At 38.6% G+C, this 18,530-nt stretch overlaps 1 protein-coding gene and 1 non-coding gene across 4 annotated transcripts; one reads left to right on the top strand and one right to left on the bottom strand.

The window, feature by feature from the left end:
- Positions 1–7,120: 7,120 nt before the first annotated feature.
- Positions 7,121–17,873, top strand: LOC114555532 (STAM-binding protein-like A). Of its 3 annotated transcripts, none has more exons than XM_028577986.1 (10): positions 7,121–7,453; positions 11,318–11,542; positions 11,812–11,887; positions 12,109–12,204; positions 12,685–13,084; positions 13,282–13,406; positions 14,032–14,169; positions 15,330–15,442; positions 15,617–15,716; positions 16,847–17,873. In XM_028577986.1, exons 2-10 carry the CDS (start codon positions 11,337–11,339, stop codon positions 16,901–16,903), a joined length of 1,311 nt encoding a protein of 436 aa, XP_028433787.1. In that variant the 5' UTR covers positions 7,121–7,453; positions 11,318–11,336; the 3' UTR covers positions 16,904–17,873. The 3 variants fall into 3 exon arrangements, with proteins under 3 accessions (XP_028433787.1, XP_028433785.1, XP_028433786.1); XM_028577984.1 differs by lacking the exon at positions 7,121–7,453 and adding an exon at positions 9,211–9,370; XM_028577985.1 differs by lacking the exon at positions 7,121–7,453 and adding an exon at positions 9,384–9,706.
- On the bottom strand, positions 8,012–8,083 carry trnap-ugg (transfer RNA proline (anticodon UGG)). Its single transcript has one exon. It is a non-coding gene; the product is annotated as a tRNA-Pro (tRNA).
- Positions 17,874–18,530: the final 657 nt, after the last annotated feature.

Raw genomic sequence — 18,530 nt, 5'->3', positions numbered from 1 at the left:
TTCATTTCTCTCCCCATCACTTGTCTCTTACACAATCCTTGTAAAAAGTTGCAGGAGCGCTGAACTTTGCCCTCCTTACTGCAGGCTGCTATTGTTAGTGAAGCACAGGTTGAAGCCAGGAGTGGATAAAAGCGCTGATATGCTTATTGACAGAATTTGGATTGACAATTTTTCTTCGGGTATTTGAACAAACTAGTAATCTTAAGAAAATAAGGAAAACGTGATGGACATTTTTCACTACTGTTGGACTTTTCATATTTTAATCTTCCATTACATTACACAATACTATAATATATTGGGATAGCTATATATTCATTGTTACAGTAGTACATTTTCCTCTGAAGTTACTTTCCATAAAATAATGTGTTTTTGGCTAATCCACAACCTTAAATGTGTGACATCTAAATTAAATTGAGGAAGCTGATAACGCAGGCCATAATTGGAACTACTGGAAGTGCTATGGTGGTTTTCAGCAATTTCTTATGCTACTGCCTTGGCCAAAGTCTTCCCTCGTAGTGTACAGCACTTGCTAGAACATACACTGGTCACATCGACAATAAGCCCTGCACCTCTCCCTCCGACATGCATCTGGAAGTAAAGTGATATCGCTCTTCCTTTCCACATTTATTGTTCATGAAGAGAGAGAGGAGAGCCAAGGTGTGTGACGAAATGTTTAGGAGTGACTATAGGCAGCAGCATGTGGCAGGCCTGCCCTGGATAAACATTTGGATACTACTGTGTTGCAATCTAACATCTGGCTACACAAACAGGTTAAAGGCAGAGTTCACGTATTAGTACATTAGCCGCTTTCCAACTGGAGGAATTTTTGCAGTTCCTAGAACATAAAATTCCTAGAACCCTTTTTTTCTCCTGTTCCGACTGGACTAATTTGGGGATTTTTAAGTTCCTCTGGCCGCAGTTCCTGTAACTCTTTCAGCTCCTACTTCAGGGCAGGGTCTTCTCGCTGTTCCCTTTTCCGCATAGGGACCTAGGTCAACGAGGGTCGGGTTTCCGGTACAGACAGACCAACAGCGGGACAATTTTAACAATTTTCGCCATCTTATTCATCACTAAATTCACTTCTGACAACATTTGAGGCGAGAAATGAACCGTTTAGATTTCGAACATAGGCATTCTTGCGAAAATTGATGCCGAATTGACAATTTGCTTCAAAGTTTTCAGAGTTGAGAAGCGCCATGAATTGAGGCGACAGCCAGCAAGCGCCTGCCGCTAGCTCGTCGCTCGGACAGTCATGCTCAGAGACCCCGCTGTAAGCTGGAGGTCTCTCAGACCGCTTTCGTAAATAAGACGCTTTTATTTGGCCGTCCACAGCGCAGCAGGCAGAGGCGGGGGAGAGAGAGATACCCGTTTCTCTTCGGGAGACTTGTTTAAATTATGACAAATATGCTATATACATTAGATTTAGTATTTAGTTCATACTTTTTTTGGTGTATTTGTTTTCTGATTTTAACGCTATAAAGACCATTGCCGTGCTTGCATTACTCCCTTACCCCTCCTATAGTCCCTATGGCCTCTTGGCCAGTGCGAATGCAAATGGAAAAAACGGTTTTGGGGGAGAGTAGTTAGTAGATTTGCTTAGAAGTGGACTTTTCCTATAACTACGTTCCTGTAACTACTTGGTCGGAAAGCGGCTTATGTGCACACATCACATTTAAATAACGGCTGTTAACAACCAAGCCTAAGGCAAAAAAAAAAAGACCCTTAAATAAACAGCATCATCTGTCTCTATAAAGCAAGATAACCAGGGAGGAAGAGGAGCTGTTAAACTGCTGCCTGTCACCTTGCTTTCTTGGCTGTGATGATAACCCAGGACACAGTACGGTCACTTAACATGCACTCATGCCTCTAGTCCATGCTCTAAGCCCTTATTTTGCTTTGAAGAGCATAGATCCAAACAGTAAAGCTACAATAAAGGAGGAAAAGGAGCAAAATCCTTGTTCACTGGCAGACCTTTGCTTTGGTCTCAGTGTGGCTACGTTCCAGTTAAATACAGAAACTGCTTTTTAAATGTCAGCATGTCAGGTCAGACTGATGTCCCGGCACACTCAGACACACATGCATTTAGAGTCCAAGGCCTATTTGTAGCTGTGGAGATAAAGAGTGGTGGGAAAAGGCAAACTACAGCAGGGATGTTAGTCCTTCACCACGACAGTGAAGGTCTCTGCCATTGTGTTAAATAGGAGTTCTACAAGAGAGCCAGCAGCATAGGAGAAAAGAGGGTGGAGCGGGACGAGGAAATGTCTAGTCACAGTCTGCTAGACTCCGATCCCAAAGGCATGCAGCTGATTCTACTCTGATCGGCCTTTAAAATCTTCTCTGTTCTTAGAAAGTCACACGTTTGCCCCGATTTGTAATTTATACTTCCCTCACATGACTTTGTGAGTACAAACTTATGTCACACTAACAGCAATAATGTCACATGTGACACACACAGGGTTCTTTGGACCTGTGTAAACCCAGCTCAGTGAGAAATTTCCCTTGCCATTTATCAACTTCACCACCTGACTGAGCTCTGATTGGTCCCACAAGTCTAACAGGAGCTCAGGCACAGGAGATGCTGCCAATTCAAACAGTTAATATCCACCAACCGGCCTGTGAACAACACATGATTTCTGAACGCAAAATGGTACATGAGGGAACACTTACCCATTCTGCCAGGATTTGTGTAACCAAGCAAACCGTCATCACTCAAAACCTACACACCTTTTGAATAAATGAGTGAATAATTATGGTGCTAAATAATCGTGAGCTGAACACCTTCAAAAGTGTTGTTTTTGTTAGAGCTGCTTATCAGTTCACCAGTTCTATGATAAGCAACAACAAACTTAATCAAAGGCAAAGTTATGACTGATAAAGTGCTGACGGAAACTTGCCAGACTTTTCTGACACTCTGCACTCTATTGGATCTTGACTTAACTTTTCAACAATCAAGGGATTCTCTGTCGTATACATTTCATTTATCAATCACCTGTGCACTAGTTTGGTGGGAGATGAAGGGTATGCAGTATTTTGTGGACAGTCCTACAGTACATCTCAACTTAGGCTACTTTTGGTCAGGATCTTGATTTAACTCCCCTGCCATGAAATAACCTAGATGTTTTTGAATCAATTCAGTGGCAACTTCAACTTTATGAAAAAGACTACACACCGCTGTTTGTCACACCACGCACTGTATCAATATTTTTGTGATCTAAGATTTTCAAAGCATGCTAAACCTTGTTAAAAATACCTTTAGTACTGTAATCGACACGTAGCAGCCTGTATGTTTGCATTCACTAATGCTGAAAGTAGACTGAGTCCACTCAAACTGTTGCGTTTGTATTCAAATGCGTCTGTTGGCTCAGAATCAGACGCCAGCAGAACTATTCTCCATAGTGCTGTCAGATTTTCTGGTGTCAATTTAAAAAAAAGATATAAAAAAAAAAGAAAAGACTCCTGCTAACTGTAAAGCATAAAGCATAGTACCTTTTATGAATGGAGACACCCAAACAGCAGCTACCCCTTGCTAGTTCCTTCTTAATTCAAAGCAGACGGTTCCTGGAAACAGACTCTGGTGTGTCCTCTCACATCTGCACAGTCAACTGTCTCCACCCTGGGTCTCTTTATATACTGTGAAGGGCAGGTTAAGCTGTGCATCGACTCATCAACCTTTACCTAAGGCCCATAATTACTGTTTCACGCAGTCCTCAGGCTGATATCATCAACCAAGACTGTCATTAGATGAGAGAAAGATGGCTATGGGCATTGTGGTGGTTCACTGAACGCATTGTCCATGTGCTCCACTCATCCTGAGTGTACATCAAAGCATCATTCACCATCAAAATTAAAGGGTATGGACATGACTTGGCCTGGCTCAATCCCTCACTTTTACCCAGATACCCAGAGGCCAGCTTAGAGGTCAGAGATCGGGAAGCAGAAAGCCACAGAGCACATACTGTATACTTCTGAGCACCTCAGCACAATGTTGAAGTGCTGGAGTTTTTTTTTTTTTTTTTTTTTTTTTTACCTTTTCTTAACTGCATTTCAAGAAGAAATGTTGAACATTTTACTTTCTACATTTATTTAACAACTGCAGTTCTACTTAGGTAGCAGAATGTTATCTTACAAGCAAAACATATGATAAGCTCTGAAAGTATAATGATAAGCTCTGGAAATATATTAACATGCCAACAGGTGTTATTTGGAGTAGATAGAACACTTACGGAATCCAAAAACCTCTTAAGATTAATGCATAACTTATTTAAGACCCTAAAACACTGGGCATGTTTACTTTTGGCTGCATTAACGACATTTTGAATGCCAAATATCTACTTTTGATTATGCTTTCTTTTCCATTACAGTACTGCTCTGGGTTCACACACATTTCCAATTAATGCTAAAGAATTTTCACCAATTCCATGAAAATCTCTACAAATGCTGTATATACATATACAAATAAGAGTTATATGTGGTGTCAAAATTGACCACCTTAGTTACAAAGTATATATCACGTTAATGATAGGAAAGTTTGATCGCTGTTATGTCTGCTCTTACATTTATGAATGGTTGAAATTTAACATTAACCAAACTGTTTTCAAAACTTTTCCCAAAATGAAAAAAACAAAAAACAACTATGAACATGTCAGGGTTATTATGATCATGTGAACCATGATTGCTAGCTTTTCACCACTGGAGAGATCACAGGAAGGCTATCAGATGAACTTAAAGGGATTTTCCCCTCATGCTGACTGTAGAAACAGACAGCTATGGATTACTCAAGAACTTCATTTAAGTACAAATTTCAGGTACTTGTACTTTAGTTGATTATTTCCATTTTTTGCAACGTTATAATTCAGCTTCACTACATCCCAGACACAAATGTTGTACTTTTTACTCCACTACATTTGTCTGACAGCTTTAGTTACTTTTCCGATTACAATTTTTCACGCCCTTTCATAGCTTGTCCTTTTGCTAGCCCTACAGAGATAACCTCCGCCTCTTGGTCTCCAGATGAGCTAGTTACTCTGTTTAATACCACTGTCAGATGTTCTTGATATTTGTTGCCCCTTTTAAACTGAAGCGACCCAAAATCAAAGCTCAACCTTGGCTTAACGGTGAGACTCGTGCCCTTAGACAAAAGTGTAGAAAAGCAGAGAGGAAATAAAAAAAAAAAAAAAAAAGATAAACTGCAAGTGTCCTATGAGATACTGAGAGATCACCAGGTATCCTAGCAACGCCTTGTCAAAGCATCTAAAGCAAAGCATTTTTCTGATATCATAGCTAAAAATGCACATAGCCCTAAAATGCTGTTTAGTGCAATAGATACTGCACTAAATCATGCTATTGCACTCCCTGATGCTATGTTTGAAATCACAGAAAACTTTTTGAGGAGAGGTTGACACTATCAGATCTTGTATTTCACCTACTGATAATGACCTTTCTAAATCAGCCCTATGCCCTGCTTCTCTGAATTGTTTTGTGCCTGTGGCCCTGTCAGTATTGATGGATATTGTATCACACATGAAACCTACCTGTATTCATCTTCAGATATTGTCCCCTCTCGTCTTTCGAAAGAGGTATTTGATACTATTGGTCCCAGCCTCTGGTCTGTAATAAATAGCTCTCTTATGAATGGGACAGTCCCATCTAGCTTTACTACATTTGTCTGACAGCTTTAGTTACTTCTCAGATTACAGGACGAAGGATGAACTGTTCCTTTATGTGTTGAGAAAATTCTCCTCCTTCTTAAGCTCAATGAACCATTTAAAAACCCTCTTGAATTAGCTGGGCTGTTTTTTCTGAGCTCATAAAAAAAGTTGACTTTTTAGAGATATGTGGTTCCATCTGTTTGAACTCCTTCCATTTTCAAGACGTTATAAGGCCTCTATGCCTGCACCTCCAGACTGCAAAATAGCTTTTTTCCCCCTAGAGCTATAACTGCATTGAATGAATCAGTCTACCAAGTGTCCCCCATAATCTGTCAGCGGTGCACAACTGACAATTACAACACAGTTACAGTTTCTGTAACTAAACATTAACCTCAGTGTACATGGTTTAACTTCCGTGTACATGGACATGTCTAAACTATTTGTACTATTTTAATACTGCCAGATGCTGTTTATAATGTTATAACTTTATTGCTATTTTTACGTATTTGTATTTTTTACCTAATTTATTTTTACAGCATTGGCACAGCAGTTGCATGCTCAATCTCGCTGCACTTGTACAATGACAATACAGATATTCTATTCTCACAGGACAGCTATGCTACAAACATATGATGATTTTATAGAATATTGCATTGCTGTAGATTCAACTACCCAACAGTATAAAGTAGTTTAAATTTGCACAAGCTTAATCTGCCTTGGATTGGGTTTCATCCTTAGACTGGGTAAACCCAGCCCGATCTGCCGGAGATTTGATTTTGCCCTATAGCCAGACTATATCATCCTCTGTTGAAGCTGACGTTTCGGTCTCTGTGGGACAGTTTAGGTTCAATATGTCTTGTGGTTTCCCCACAGGGTTCAGTTTTCAAGTACAATGCTGTTCACCCTATACATGATGCCTCTGGGACAGATCATTTAGCTGTTATAGTGGTATCTTTTATCTTTATGCTGATGATATTCAGTTATTTTGCCCTTTTAAAACCCCATGATTATAGCTGCCTCTGCCATTATTTATCTGCTGCTGCTGTGACTTTAATCTTGTCAGCCCTGTGTTATGTATTGTTGCTATCTGTCGTTTTTATACCTTACTTAAACATCTACAGCGGTAAAATACAACATGCACATTAATGCGGCAGTAATATGAATCAAAAAGATCATAGTAAAACAGTGACAGCGAACATTTAACATTACTTTTCATACATTTTGCTGATACACACTTTTATTTAAGTAAGGTTTTGAATGCAGGACTTGTAACTTGTAACGTTAGTGGAGTAACGTTAAAGGATCTGAATACGTCTTCCTATATATTGCCTGGAAACCCACATTTCTACACACGCTCTCCCTCGCTTTTGATTATTAGGGAAACTAACGATGGAAAAGATTACACGGAGAAGTCAATTAGTCGCAACATTTAGTCCAAACTTAATCTAACGTTAGCTAACGTTACATTAGGTTAGCTTCAAGTCTTGATTCAACTAGCTACACTCTGCCGGTATTAGTAACGTTAAACTAACCAGGTACGAGAAAACTCCAATATGTAGCTAGCTAGCTATAACAGTGTTTACGGTCAATAATGAGCCGGTTTCAGTAAGCTAGCTAAGGTAGAGTCAGGTAATATTAACAGTGACAATTTGCTTAACGTTACCCGGTGATGTTGTTGGGGGCAGAAAATCAGGCTAGCTTGACGTCAATTCCTTTGTACAACAGCGTCCCTTTGACTCGGACACAGCGCGGATGACACACGCACACTCACGAGTAGATAAAATGTCAGCAGCAGGACATCTCCGGTAAGTTTGGCGTTCCATACACAGGCGGACGCAATTGTTTTCGTCCTGCCATTCAAACACATCCAAGACATAGCAGCAGCAGCAGCAGCGCGTGGAGGATGTGGTGGGGTCATTCAGTAATGACGTCGACAGTTGCCTTCTGGGTTTTCAAAATGGTTGCGTCTCCCTCATGCGGCCGACAGCAGGTACTGCAAGACCATAGATCTATGTGAACATAACTGTGTCAGAGAAGCATAAACAAGGTCTCTTTTATAGTATTACTATTGCCATATTCATGCAGTTCTTGATAAAAAATGAAATAATAATATCCAAAGTTTGGTTTGGAGCCCTCTCATTTTGTTTTATTAAGTATAAAGTAATTGAATTACACTGGTTTTACCAGTATCATCTTTTCGTCTCACATAATCCTCATAATATGGTACATTTAATGTATAATAGATCTCATCGTATTGCATTCATATTTTTTTGGAAATATTGTGTTATTAAGATATCAACACTGAATATTGTGCTCACACATAATAACTAAAGGTTACATCGCAGTGATTTCGAGCAAATAATGGGCTCGTCCGGGATTTGAACCCGGGACCTCTCGCACCCAAAGCGAGAATCATACCCCTAGACCAACGAGCCACACAAATTACAGGTCAGTCACAATTTAAGGACTCAGAAAATAGGATTGTTCTAATTGGTTATGCTTATTATAGCTTTTGACTATCGTGTGTTATTATGGATCCAACTGCAGTTCTAGGCAAGACCCGCCCTTCAATAGCATTCGCGCGCTAGGATTGGCTAGGCGTCCAAGCAGTGACCAAATGGCGCCACCTTGGCGCAGCTTTGCGAGACATCTTCCTTAACGCCTCGTTTTAGCCATAGGTTTCAGCTCTGCGACAAAGGAATATATTTCCGTGACTATAAATGTACCAACAAAGCTATTAGAAATATTATATGAAAGGAGTATTACCCTAACCCAGTAAGAAGAATATTATATATATATATATTTATATATTATATTATATATATATTTACATATTTATATATTATATTATATATATATATATATATATATATATATATATATATATATATATATATATATTTTTACATATTTATATATAATATATATATTTTTTTTATTTTTTTATTTGGAGGTTAAGAAAATAAGGAAGAGTTATGTCTCATTTCCACTTCTTCCTAAGGTAAAAGAGGTAAACTTTAAAATGTTAAATTAAATTTACCCAACAAACGAATTTTTAAGATTGGGATTAAATTTTGATACAAATAAATGTTTTTTTTTAATTGTAAATTATTCTTTTTCTAATAATTGGTAATTATAATGGAGTAATGTAGTAGCCATGTATGGTATGGAGCTCAGAGAGGAAAGTTTAATTTTATTTGTGTGTCTTTTTTATGCAAGAACATTTAAAAGTATGGATTTTTATTCCGTTTACACAATGTTGGAAATACTTCTATTTGACTATATTTCAGAAGATGCTGTTTGTTTTCTTGCATTATAGTGTTATTTTTGTTCTCTTTGGTATCAAGTATTTTGAATATTATATTATGAATATGGACACATATCTTTGATTATACAAGGCAAGGTAGCAACAGTGAATTTTGCACACCTGCATAACAAAGATAAGGAATATATTACAGTAATTCGTCCAGGAACCCGGGACCTCTCACACCGAAAGCGAGAACGCTATCAACATGTAAATCGATAGCATATCGATATTTTCCGACTCCCTGGTGACGTGTGCGTGTGATGCGTCAGGCGGAAGTTGTTTAGATTGCGGAAGAGCCACAGATGCTGTAGGCGCAGCCCCGCTGAAGCAATTCGTTTCAGGACTCTGTAATTCGATCGTATTTTGATTTAGCTATATGTAGGCCTCTGGGAGCTTCAGTTTACAGCTCGATCAGGTAGGTGAAGAATGAAGACAAAGTTTCTCTGTGGCGTTTAGCTGATTAACCGTTTTAAACTCGTGGTGCTTTGCTAAATTAGCGTGGCTAAAGCGACGTCGTTGAGAGTCATTGGTCACTGTAGTGACAGGGCTAGCTAGATATTGAGAGCTCATGGAGGGAAAAACATATTTGTATGACACCCAGAGCATGTCAGTAGACCAGGAGGTTTCTAAATGAGGTGAAAGTAATGTTATGTGAGTCATTACTTAAGCTAAAAAGGGCCCATAGTTCTGCATCTGCAACAGGACATTGTCTGGGTGACACAAAATCTGTAGATGATACATAACATATACAGTAAGTCTGGTGAGAACTGTTAACTCTTTTATTACTGTTTGGTAGTTTAATCTACAGCAATGCATCATATTGTATAATATCCTGTTTATAGCGTCGCTGTCGTACGAGAACCACGCATCTTTTAAAAGTCAACTTTTCATGGTGTCAGAAAAACAGCCCGTGTTTTCAGCTTTGCGATGATGCATTTTCCAGCTGATCCAAGAGGCTTATTGAATAGTTTATTACATTTAAGAAGTAGGACAATTTTCTCAACACATAAAGGAACACTTCATCCTATAGTTTATTACAAACATTCAAAATCAACACATTTGGAGATGCATGGTTTTTGCTTGACAGAGAGAGGATGAAAAATTGTAATCTTTTTAAACTTTTTTTTTCTGTGCTGCACCGGCTAGCCAAGAATCATGGCAGCCATCCATACAAGCCATCTGACTATTAGTCAGCATGCTGATGAAGCGTTCTCACATTTGTCTTCATTTGATCAATAAAGAGTCAAAAACCTCAAGTCATACCAAATAGACCGTCCGCAGCAGAGTCATTGTTTTTTTCTTAATAAACTCAATCACAGGGTGTGAAGAGAGAAACACTCCCTCTTCGTGCTACTTTGTACAGCATATTGTGTGGTTTTGCACACACACTGAATTGATTGACTAAAAACATACAAGCATACCGTACTTAAGAATGAATTATGAAGCCTTCACATCAACACATCATAGGCATATTAGGTTTGAAGTATTTTTGACTTTTCACTAATATTTCAGCGTCATTTGTTGTTTTTCTGACAAATTGAATTCATAATAAACATTTTATTACCATACCATTGAAAGGCTTTGGAACTGGAAACGTGTCTCTATGACCAGTGTTATGAACACAAACACACGGTTTGACATCAACAGTAACACAAATGTCTGCTACCTGTGCCAAAGGGGTCAGTTGAGTTCACCAAAATCACACCCAAAAAAAAACAAAAACAATTCTCACCCATTGTGGGGATGCCATGCAGATAGTTTTTGTTTTTTTTAATGTGTTTTTGTTCAGCTGATATCCTGCATTGACTGTATTACTTGTTGTAACTTGTTGTTTTAATGAAAACTGACTGTGGGTTACCCAGGGAAACCTGGATGTTGTTATTGAGGTTTAGAAATGTAATTTTGTTGTGTTTTGAGTTGGTGGCAGAAGTTTAAGAGACAGATCACTCAGTACTTGATACTGAAACTATCTACATTGCTTACAGGGATACAGTGAGTCAAAAAGTAAAAAAATAAAAATAAATTTGGTTGAACAGACACTTAAATTATGAAGTAATCAAAATCTAAGTTGGGGCTTTTTTTTTTTTTTTTTTTTACAGAAATGTATTCTAAGTAAGGATTGAATATAGATAGATAGATAGATAGATAGATAGATAGATAGATAGATAGATAGATAGATAGATAGATGGACTTTATTAATCCCAAACTGGGAAATTACTGTGTTACAGCAGAAATCAAATTATAATAATAACCCAGTGTTGGAAAAGCTTTTTGGCTGGCAGTGTTCATGCTTCAGATTTATCACCACAGTGTTGCAGACTCCACTGAATACAGTATTAAAATCTTCAGCTTGTCCTCTCAGCGTTCCAGGTTGAGCTGTCATGATGGCGGACCACACTGACGTCAGTCTGCAGCCGGAGGAGCGGGTCCGCGCTCTGACCAAGAAGGGAAGCTCAGTCGGAGTTAATGACGATGTGCCCCCGCGCCGCTATTTCCGCTCCGGCATGGAGATGATCCGCATGGCTAACATCTACGCAGAGGAGGGCAACATTGAGAGCGCCTTCGTCCTTTATAATAAATATATCACGTAAGTGTCTACGGTGATAGGCTGGACTGAGCCGTTGATCAGCTTGTAATGAGATTTTATTTGTTTGATTGTATTTGGTGCATTAATTGAACAGAGTGACTTCAGCATGCCCTTTCTCTATTTTGCGATGCCTCCTATGTACGATTAGTAGTTTTTGTCATTTCTCTGAATTACAATTTTTAGGCCAGAGTTTTGAAAAAGCATTCTCAGTGCAAGCATAAACAAAAATGATTAAGTTAATAACACGATTTTTTTTTTTTTTTACGAAGTCTCTTTATAGAAAGACTTCCCAAACATCGGGAGTACAAGACCGCTAACATTCCTGAGAAGAAGGACACACTAAAGGTAGGCATACAGTGTTTATACTGATCAAATGCTTTTCATTTTCTCAAAAGAGAGCAAGGAATTAATTTGCGTCCAGTAGTACATATGCAATGCACAGAATATACATTAACCCTCCTGATGGCAAAAGTGTAGAGGACACCTGACTCTCCTATTCCTGTATTACATATTCCCAATTGTTTTTAAGGGAATAACTAAGCAAACCGTTTCTCTCTCTTCTCCAGAAACTGAAGGATGTTGCTTTTCCTCAAGCAGAGATTCTGAAAAAAGCTCTTTTGCAGAGATTTGAACAAGAGTATGCTCAATATCTTGTCAAAAAGGTAAACTGTCTGTTATCTCCTTTCATTATAAATCTGTTAACGGCCTCTTGTAGCAATTGCTTTTTTAGTTAATGCATTTTGACATCCAAAGAAACCTATTTTGGTTAGACGTTAAACATAATGTAAAAAAATATCCAATACAGTTACAATACAGCAAGCATTGTACACTGATTTTACAGTGTGCTGACACGAACCCTAAATGGAGTGAAACATTCATCAGAAACTGCATACCACGGTTGTAATGAAAGGCACATTTCTTCATTAACAGAGTAAATGGACCGAGACGATGACATTAACCTTGAAAAGTCACATTTTGTGCGACAGCGATTGATAATAGATATAAAGTTGAAACCAAATTACACCGCACATGAATTTCTCTGCGGCAAAACTGCTGTCGAGGAAGGAGAACAATAGAAGAAAACCGAAGAGGCCACCCGCTGAAACTCAAACTTGTACTTGATGTGTTTTCTGTGCGCTCAGAAAGCGGAGGAGGAGGCCTTGGCGCGGGAGCAGGCCAAGCAGCGAGCGCTGGATGCAGAGCGGGAGCGCGTGGCCAAGATGCAGCAGCGGCAGCGGGAGCAGGAGCAGTTCAGTGCCTTCGAGGTGATGATCCGCCGCCAGGAGCTGGAGAAGGAACGCCAGCGCGTGGTCTCGGAGTTCGCGACGCCCGCCACGCCTTCCCCCGACCTGCCCCTCCTTCCAGGCATTCAGGGGCCCCCCCAAATCTCTCCCACCCCCCCACAGAGCCCAGGGGGCCTGTCCGGCGGCACCAACCACCAACACAATTTCCCCCCTGCAACCAACAGCACACCTGCACCCAGCTTGCCCACCGTCGACCGGTCGCTCAAGCCCGGGTTTCTGGTCAGCCCAGGGAACAACAGTGAGTTAATCTTTCTCAGACACGAGGGGGCCGGCCTCCCGAGGATTTAAATACTGCCCTACTCCTGCATTAAAGTATTTATACTTCTGAGCTGTTTTCTTTCCCCTTGACCTACTTCATTTCCTGCTTGCACCATGCCTTGGTTTAGAACATCACAAGAATCTCACTTTGTCTTTTCATCCACATGGTTTTTGCAGATACAATGGTGGATGCCCTTCGGCAGTTGGCTGTTCCCGCTGAGCTGGGCCGGAGCTTCCTGAGGTTAGCCGAGGCTAACACAAGCCGCGCTGTTGAAACTTGTGGCATCCTGTGTGGCAAACTGGTAAGACTCTGAAACACGGCAACTGTGTTGATACAAAAATGATTGACTCCCCTTCTGAATAGGTCTGTTATAGGAAGCATAAAAAGGTGTATAAATGAGATGATAAAAAAAAAAAAAAAGTATAATAAAATGTTTCTTCATTGTGTCTTTAAATTCTGAGTTTTAATCATCAGTGAAACTAAGATTTTGCATAATTGAATACCATAACCTGAGATGGTTAAAGAGTTTATTATGAAAACAAAACCTTGCCGTTTCAGGATGTTTTCCATAATTCATATTTATCAGTCTATGAATATGTAAGGAATGTGGATTTCGAAACCGAGACATCAGCTGAGCTCTCGTCCCAGAGGGGGAGAACATAATCTTGAGACTTCTCTCACTGTTCCAGTTCTGCTGTGGCTTTTGTTTGAATTATATCATTTGCTGGTCGGTTTAACTTAAAGCGCTTATCACTTTTTAATGAGCATGACCGAGCAGTTGGTTTTTTTTGCCAGCAGGAAACCAGTTAGTGCTCTGTTAATTGTGTCCAGACAGAGTCCTTGGATAGCATTTTGGCAGACGGTTACTGCTGTATGCATCATTTAAAGTATTGTAAAAGTGTGACTTTTTTTTTTGTTTGTTCCAGACCAGAAATGCGTTTACCATAACCCATGTCATCATACCAAAGCAGAGTGGTGGACCGGACTATTGTGACACAGAAAATGAGGAGGAACTCTTCCTTATACAGGACCAGTATGATCTCATCACCCTGGGCTGGATACATGTGAGTAAACATGGGCAAGTTCTGGCCAATGCTGTCAAATTATCGCCTTCTTGCCTTGTGTAAACCACAAAGGGAGTACAGGCTAATCCTGTAGTACCGTAAACGGAAAAAAAAACTTGCGATGCCATGAATCCCATATTTGTGTATTTTGCACATTTAGAAACATTTATTGCCAAGTAGGTTTTTACATACAAGAAATTTGCCTTGGTGTTTTGTTGCATAACAATACACATAGTAAGAGAAAATAAAAGATAAAAGCAAGTACTGCAACAGTCAAGAAAATATATTATTATATCACTATAATAGAATAAAATAAAATCGACAATAGAAATGTAGAAAATATTTTAAAAAAGTGCACAATATTGTCCAAGGCATGTGCAAAAGTTCACAATATAAAGTATACAGAATATGTGTAATCCACAGAGATGATAATTAAATACACTTTGATGTAACGTGTAGTGTGTAATCCTGCCATGACACCGAATTAAGATTTTCTTAATGCTGCTACAGTGGAACTTGATTGGAGAAACCTTTTCAAGCATCGAAAACATTGTCATTAAACAATGATGCGATACAGGAACAAGATATGTTACGTTTTAAATAAATAGTGAACTCAAACTCATGAGAATGTATCTGTGTGAATCAATTCCATATCACAATATTAAAATAAATATTTTTTTAGATGTTGATAGATATTGCGATCAAAATTACTTACAATGTAATCAAACTGATGTTTAATGCAGTGAAATTAAATAAGACAAAACTCTTCACACGTAAAATGGAATGCTTTGCTTATCTTGGTACTTGCTGCAACAGAATTTAGCAAAATTATCTTTACACATTATACCAAAACAATTTTATTATTATGATTCATTGCCACAAAAGAAAAAAATCAACAATTGGAACTTTAGACTATCACCCGGCCCATGTAACCCCAGAGCTTGAGTTATTATATCAACAATCTACACATGATTGATTTTTACAGTTGTTGAACCTTGGCTTATTTGTACACTTGTATATTTACACATAACACTTGTGCCCTTACTTTTGGTCTACAACATAAATAGAAGAAGAGGAACAAGGAAGCATACAGTATGTCTTCTATGTGCATTGATAACCAGTTGAGGTAAACTAAAGTATGTCCACTGTGTGCTTCCCAGACTCACCCCACACAGACGGCCTTCCTGTCCAGCGTCGACCTGCACACACACTGCTCCTACCAGATGATGCTGCCGGAGGCCATCGCCATCGTCTGCTCGCCTAAATTTAACGAGTGAGTCAGAAAACTGCTGGTGTCTTGTCTTTACAACACTAGATGGGGGAGGGAAGATTTTGGTCTTTTAGCTTGGTCTCGTTACCCATTGTTGCGTGTGTTTTTCATGTCAGCATGCCACCAGTGTATCTAATGCTAACGTGTGACTGTGTGTGATTTGTGTGTCTGTCCCAGAATCGGCTACTTCAAGTTGACGGATCGAGGAACAGATGAGATCTCCACATGTAAACAGAAAGGCTTTCATCCTCACAGCAAAGAGCCCCCTCTATTTATAGTGAGTACACCTCTACCTGCACTTTTATCTCTTACTGAAATATTTTTTCTGGGGGAAAACATATTTGATTGTTTTTGTTTCAAATTGGTTTATTTCATCAATTTACTAGAGGCTAATAAGTATAACTTTCTTGATATTAGTGCACAATTTGTCTGATCCAGGGAGACAAGGAAAACTGCACTGGGAACAAGTGTGATAATGGTTGGCCATAGGCAGACCTTTTATCTTGTTTTAATGAGTCTGATCTCCTAAATTCCAAACTATATATCTTTTCTCACTCTAGTGGTGTCTACCATCTACAGTATCTCACAAAAATGAGTACACCCCTCACATTTTAGTAAATATTTCATTATGTCTTTTAATGTGACAACACTGAAGAAAATACACTTTGCTACATTGTGAAGTATTAAGTGTACAGCTTGTATAACAGTGTAAATATGCTGTCCCCTCAAAATAACTCAACACACAGCCAATAATGTCTAAACTGCTGGCAACATAAGTGAGTACACCCCTATGTTAAATTCCCATAGAAGCAGGCAGATTTTTATTTTTAAAGGCCAGTTATTTCATGGATCCAGGATACTATGCATCCTGATAAAGTTTCCTTGGCCTTTGGAATTAAAATAGCCCTCCCATCATTACATACCGTTCACCATACCTAGAGATTGGCATGGTTTTATTTCAGTTAGCCTATTAGCTGGTTTGATTTGCATTGAGAGATGATCTTATGGAAAGTACCCCATACCAGTCTCTAGGTATGGTGAAGGGTATGTGATGATGTGGGGCTATTTAATACTTTACATTGTAGCAAAGTGTAATTTCTTTAGTGTTGTCTCATTAAAGGATATAACGAAATATTTACTAAAATGTGAGGGGTGTACTCACTTTTGTGAGATACTGTATATCTGTCTTTCTAAGTATAGTCTGTTTCTTAGGTAGGTTCTTAAAAAAAGGAAAAGGATTTCATTTTTTTTCTTCTTGTTTTTTCATTTGTGTTTCTTTTAAATGTACCTTCTCAATAATGGCCTTCAATTAATTTGGGAAAATAATGCATATATTTATTATTTTGTACAAGCAGTACAGCATTGTTGCTTGTTTTTTTCTGACTCCAATCTGTTTCTTCTTTTCAGCACGCGGGACATGTCAACATCACCAATGACACTGTAACCATGATGGATTTGCGGTGATTTTTCTTTTTTCACCAGAAAACTCAAAGACTGTTTTATGAACCTGCAGACATTTCACTTGGAAAAAAACACTACTTTTATTTTCAGGACAGTACTGAGCAAATGCCGGCAACAACTTACCATTTATATGGACTTCATTTGTTCTCAAAGGGAACAACATTGTGAACCTTTTTCTTTTTAATTTTTTGCTCTCTTAGCAAATAAAAATCCACATATTATTGCACTTTGCAAGCAAACAACTACGATCCACTTTACTGACTGGCTCTTTAACCCCTCTGTTTTTGTCAGTATGTGCTCTACTTCCTTATTGTTACAACTTTGTCATTAATAAAAATGTCTGTTTGTCTGTCTGTTAATCCAACCTTTGTTTCATAAATGCCATCAAAGTTTGGTTCTGCCTGACAGATAAAGTGCCAAGAACGAGAACATTCACTTGCTATTGAGTTGTTCATTTTGCAACAAGATGTTTGTAATCTTTGTTCTTTTGACTGGTGTGTTTCCGTCATAAGCTGTTGAAGTGCTATGAGTGATGGGAGAAATGAAAGCCAGTTGTAACTCAGGTATGCAGGCAGTGTTGCTGCTCTGTATGATTTTTTTTTTTCTATACAACCACCATCACTGCAAAGTATCCTTTATCTACAAAGGGTTTTGTTTGAAGTTTAATTCCTGCTTACAGTGTGATGGATCCACCTTTGACTTATTCTTTGTTTATGTTTTGGGGGGGAGGGGGAGTGGTTGATAGTACCTGTATAAGGTGTCCGTGCTTCAGTCTTGTGCACCAGGCAATCGGAATATACCTTCTGCTACACGTTACTACACATTACTAACCACCTGGCCAGGGATCATTCCTCTTAACGATTTTTGTTTGCTCCTTTCGCTTGTTAGAAGAATGGAATGATTAGCCATGATTCTGAGATTACTTTAAATTAGTTAAATGTCATATCAAAATAAACTCATTGTAGATGAATTTATTCTGCATTGTTTTGTTTGTCATGTGTGTCAGTTAGTTGTGTGGTACAAATTTAAAGCATAGTAACAGAGTAGAAAGAAGATAGATTGCATGCGAGAGAAAAAAAGATAAATAATAGACGGCAAGTATAGAATTTAAACTATCTATGACAGGATTACTATGCACCTAATGGGTGATGGGAGAAATGAAAGCCAGTTGTAACTCAGGTATGCAGGCAGTGTTGCTACTCTGTATTATATTTTTATATTTTCTCTTTGGGTACTGTGCTTATTTCATCTTGCTTGGGTTACATATGATCTCAAACAAATATGAAATGTAAGTCTCCTTCAAAAACTATCCATTTTATTTTACCAAGGTCATGAAGACTTATGTTGATCGCAACGCATTGGTCATTTCAATAAAGCCATTTTAATTTAGCACAAACTTTACAGTGTGCCTAAGATTGGTTTTGAAGGACACTTGCATTTTTGAGACCATAACCCACCCATGCAATGAGCTCTCCACAAAATTAAATTAAAAAAAACTTTATTCTAAATATATATTAAACTCTTTTTCTCACAAAATGATGTGGCATGTAAGAAATGTGGTGTTTGCTAATAAATAAATAAAATGCAGGCCTTCCTCCGGCGGGGGCGACAGAGTGCCCTTGTTATAAGT

Source organism: Perca flavescens, chromosome 5, assembly GCF_004354835.1.
Source record: "Perca flavescens isolate YP-PL-M2 chromosome 5, PFLA_1.0, whole genome shotgun sequence".
NCBI lineage: Eukaryota > Metazoa > Chordata > Actinopteri > Perciformes > Percidae > Perca > Perca flavescens.
The sequence above is the reverse complement of the archived record's forward strand: the minus strand, read 5'-3'. Positions and strand labels throughout refer to the sequence as shown.

Coding starts and splice junctions, on each gene's coding strand:
- LOC114555532 (XM_028577986.1), top strand. CDS start 11,337: ATGATGGCGGACCACACTGACGTCAGTCTGCAGCCGGAGGAGCGGGTC. Junction 12,205..12,684: donor CTCAATATCTTGTCAAAAAG/GTAAACTGTCTG, acceptor CTGTGCGCTCAG/AAAGCGGAGGAGGAGGCCTT. Junction 13,085..13,281: donor GGTCAGCCCAGGGAACAACA/GTGAGTTAATCT, acceptor TGGTTTTTGCAG/ATACAATGGTGGATGCCCTT.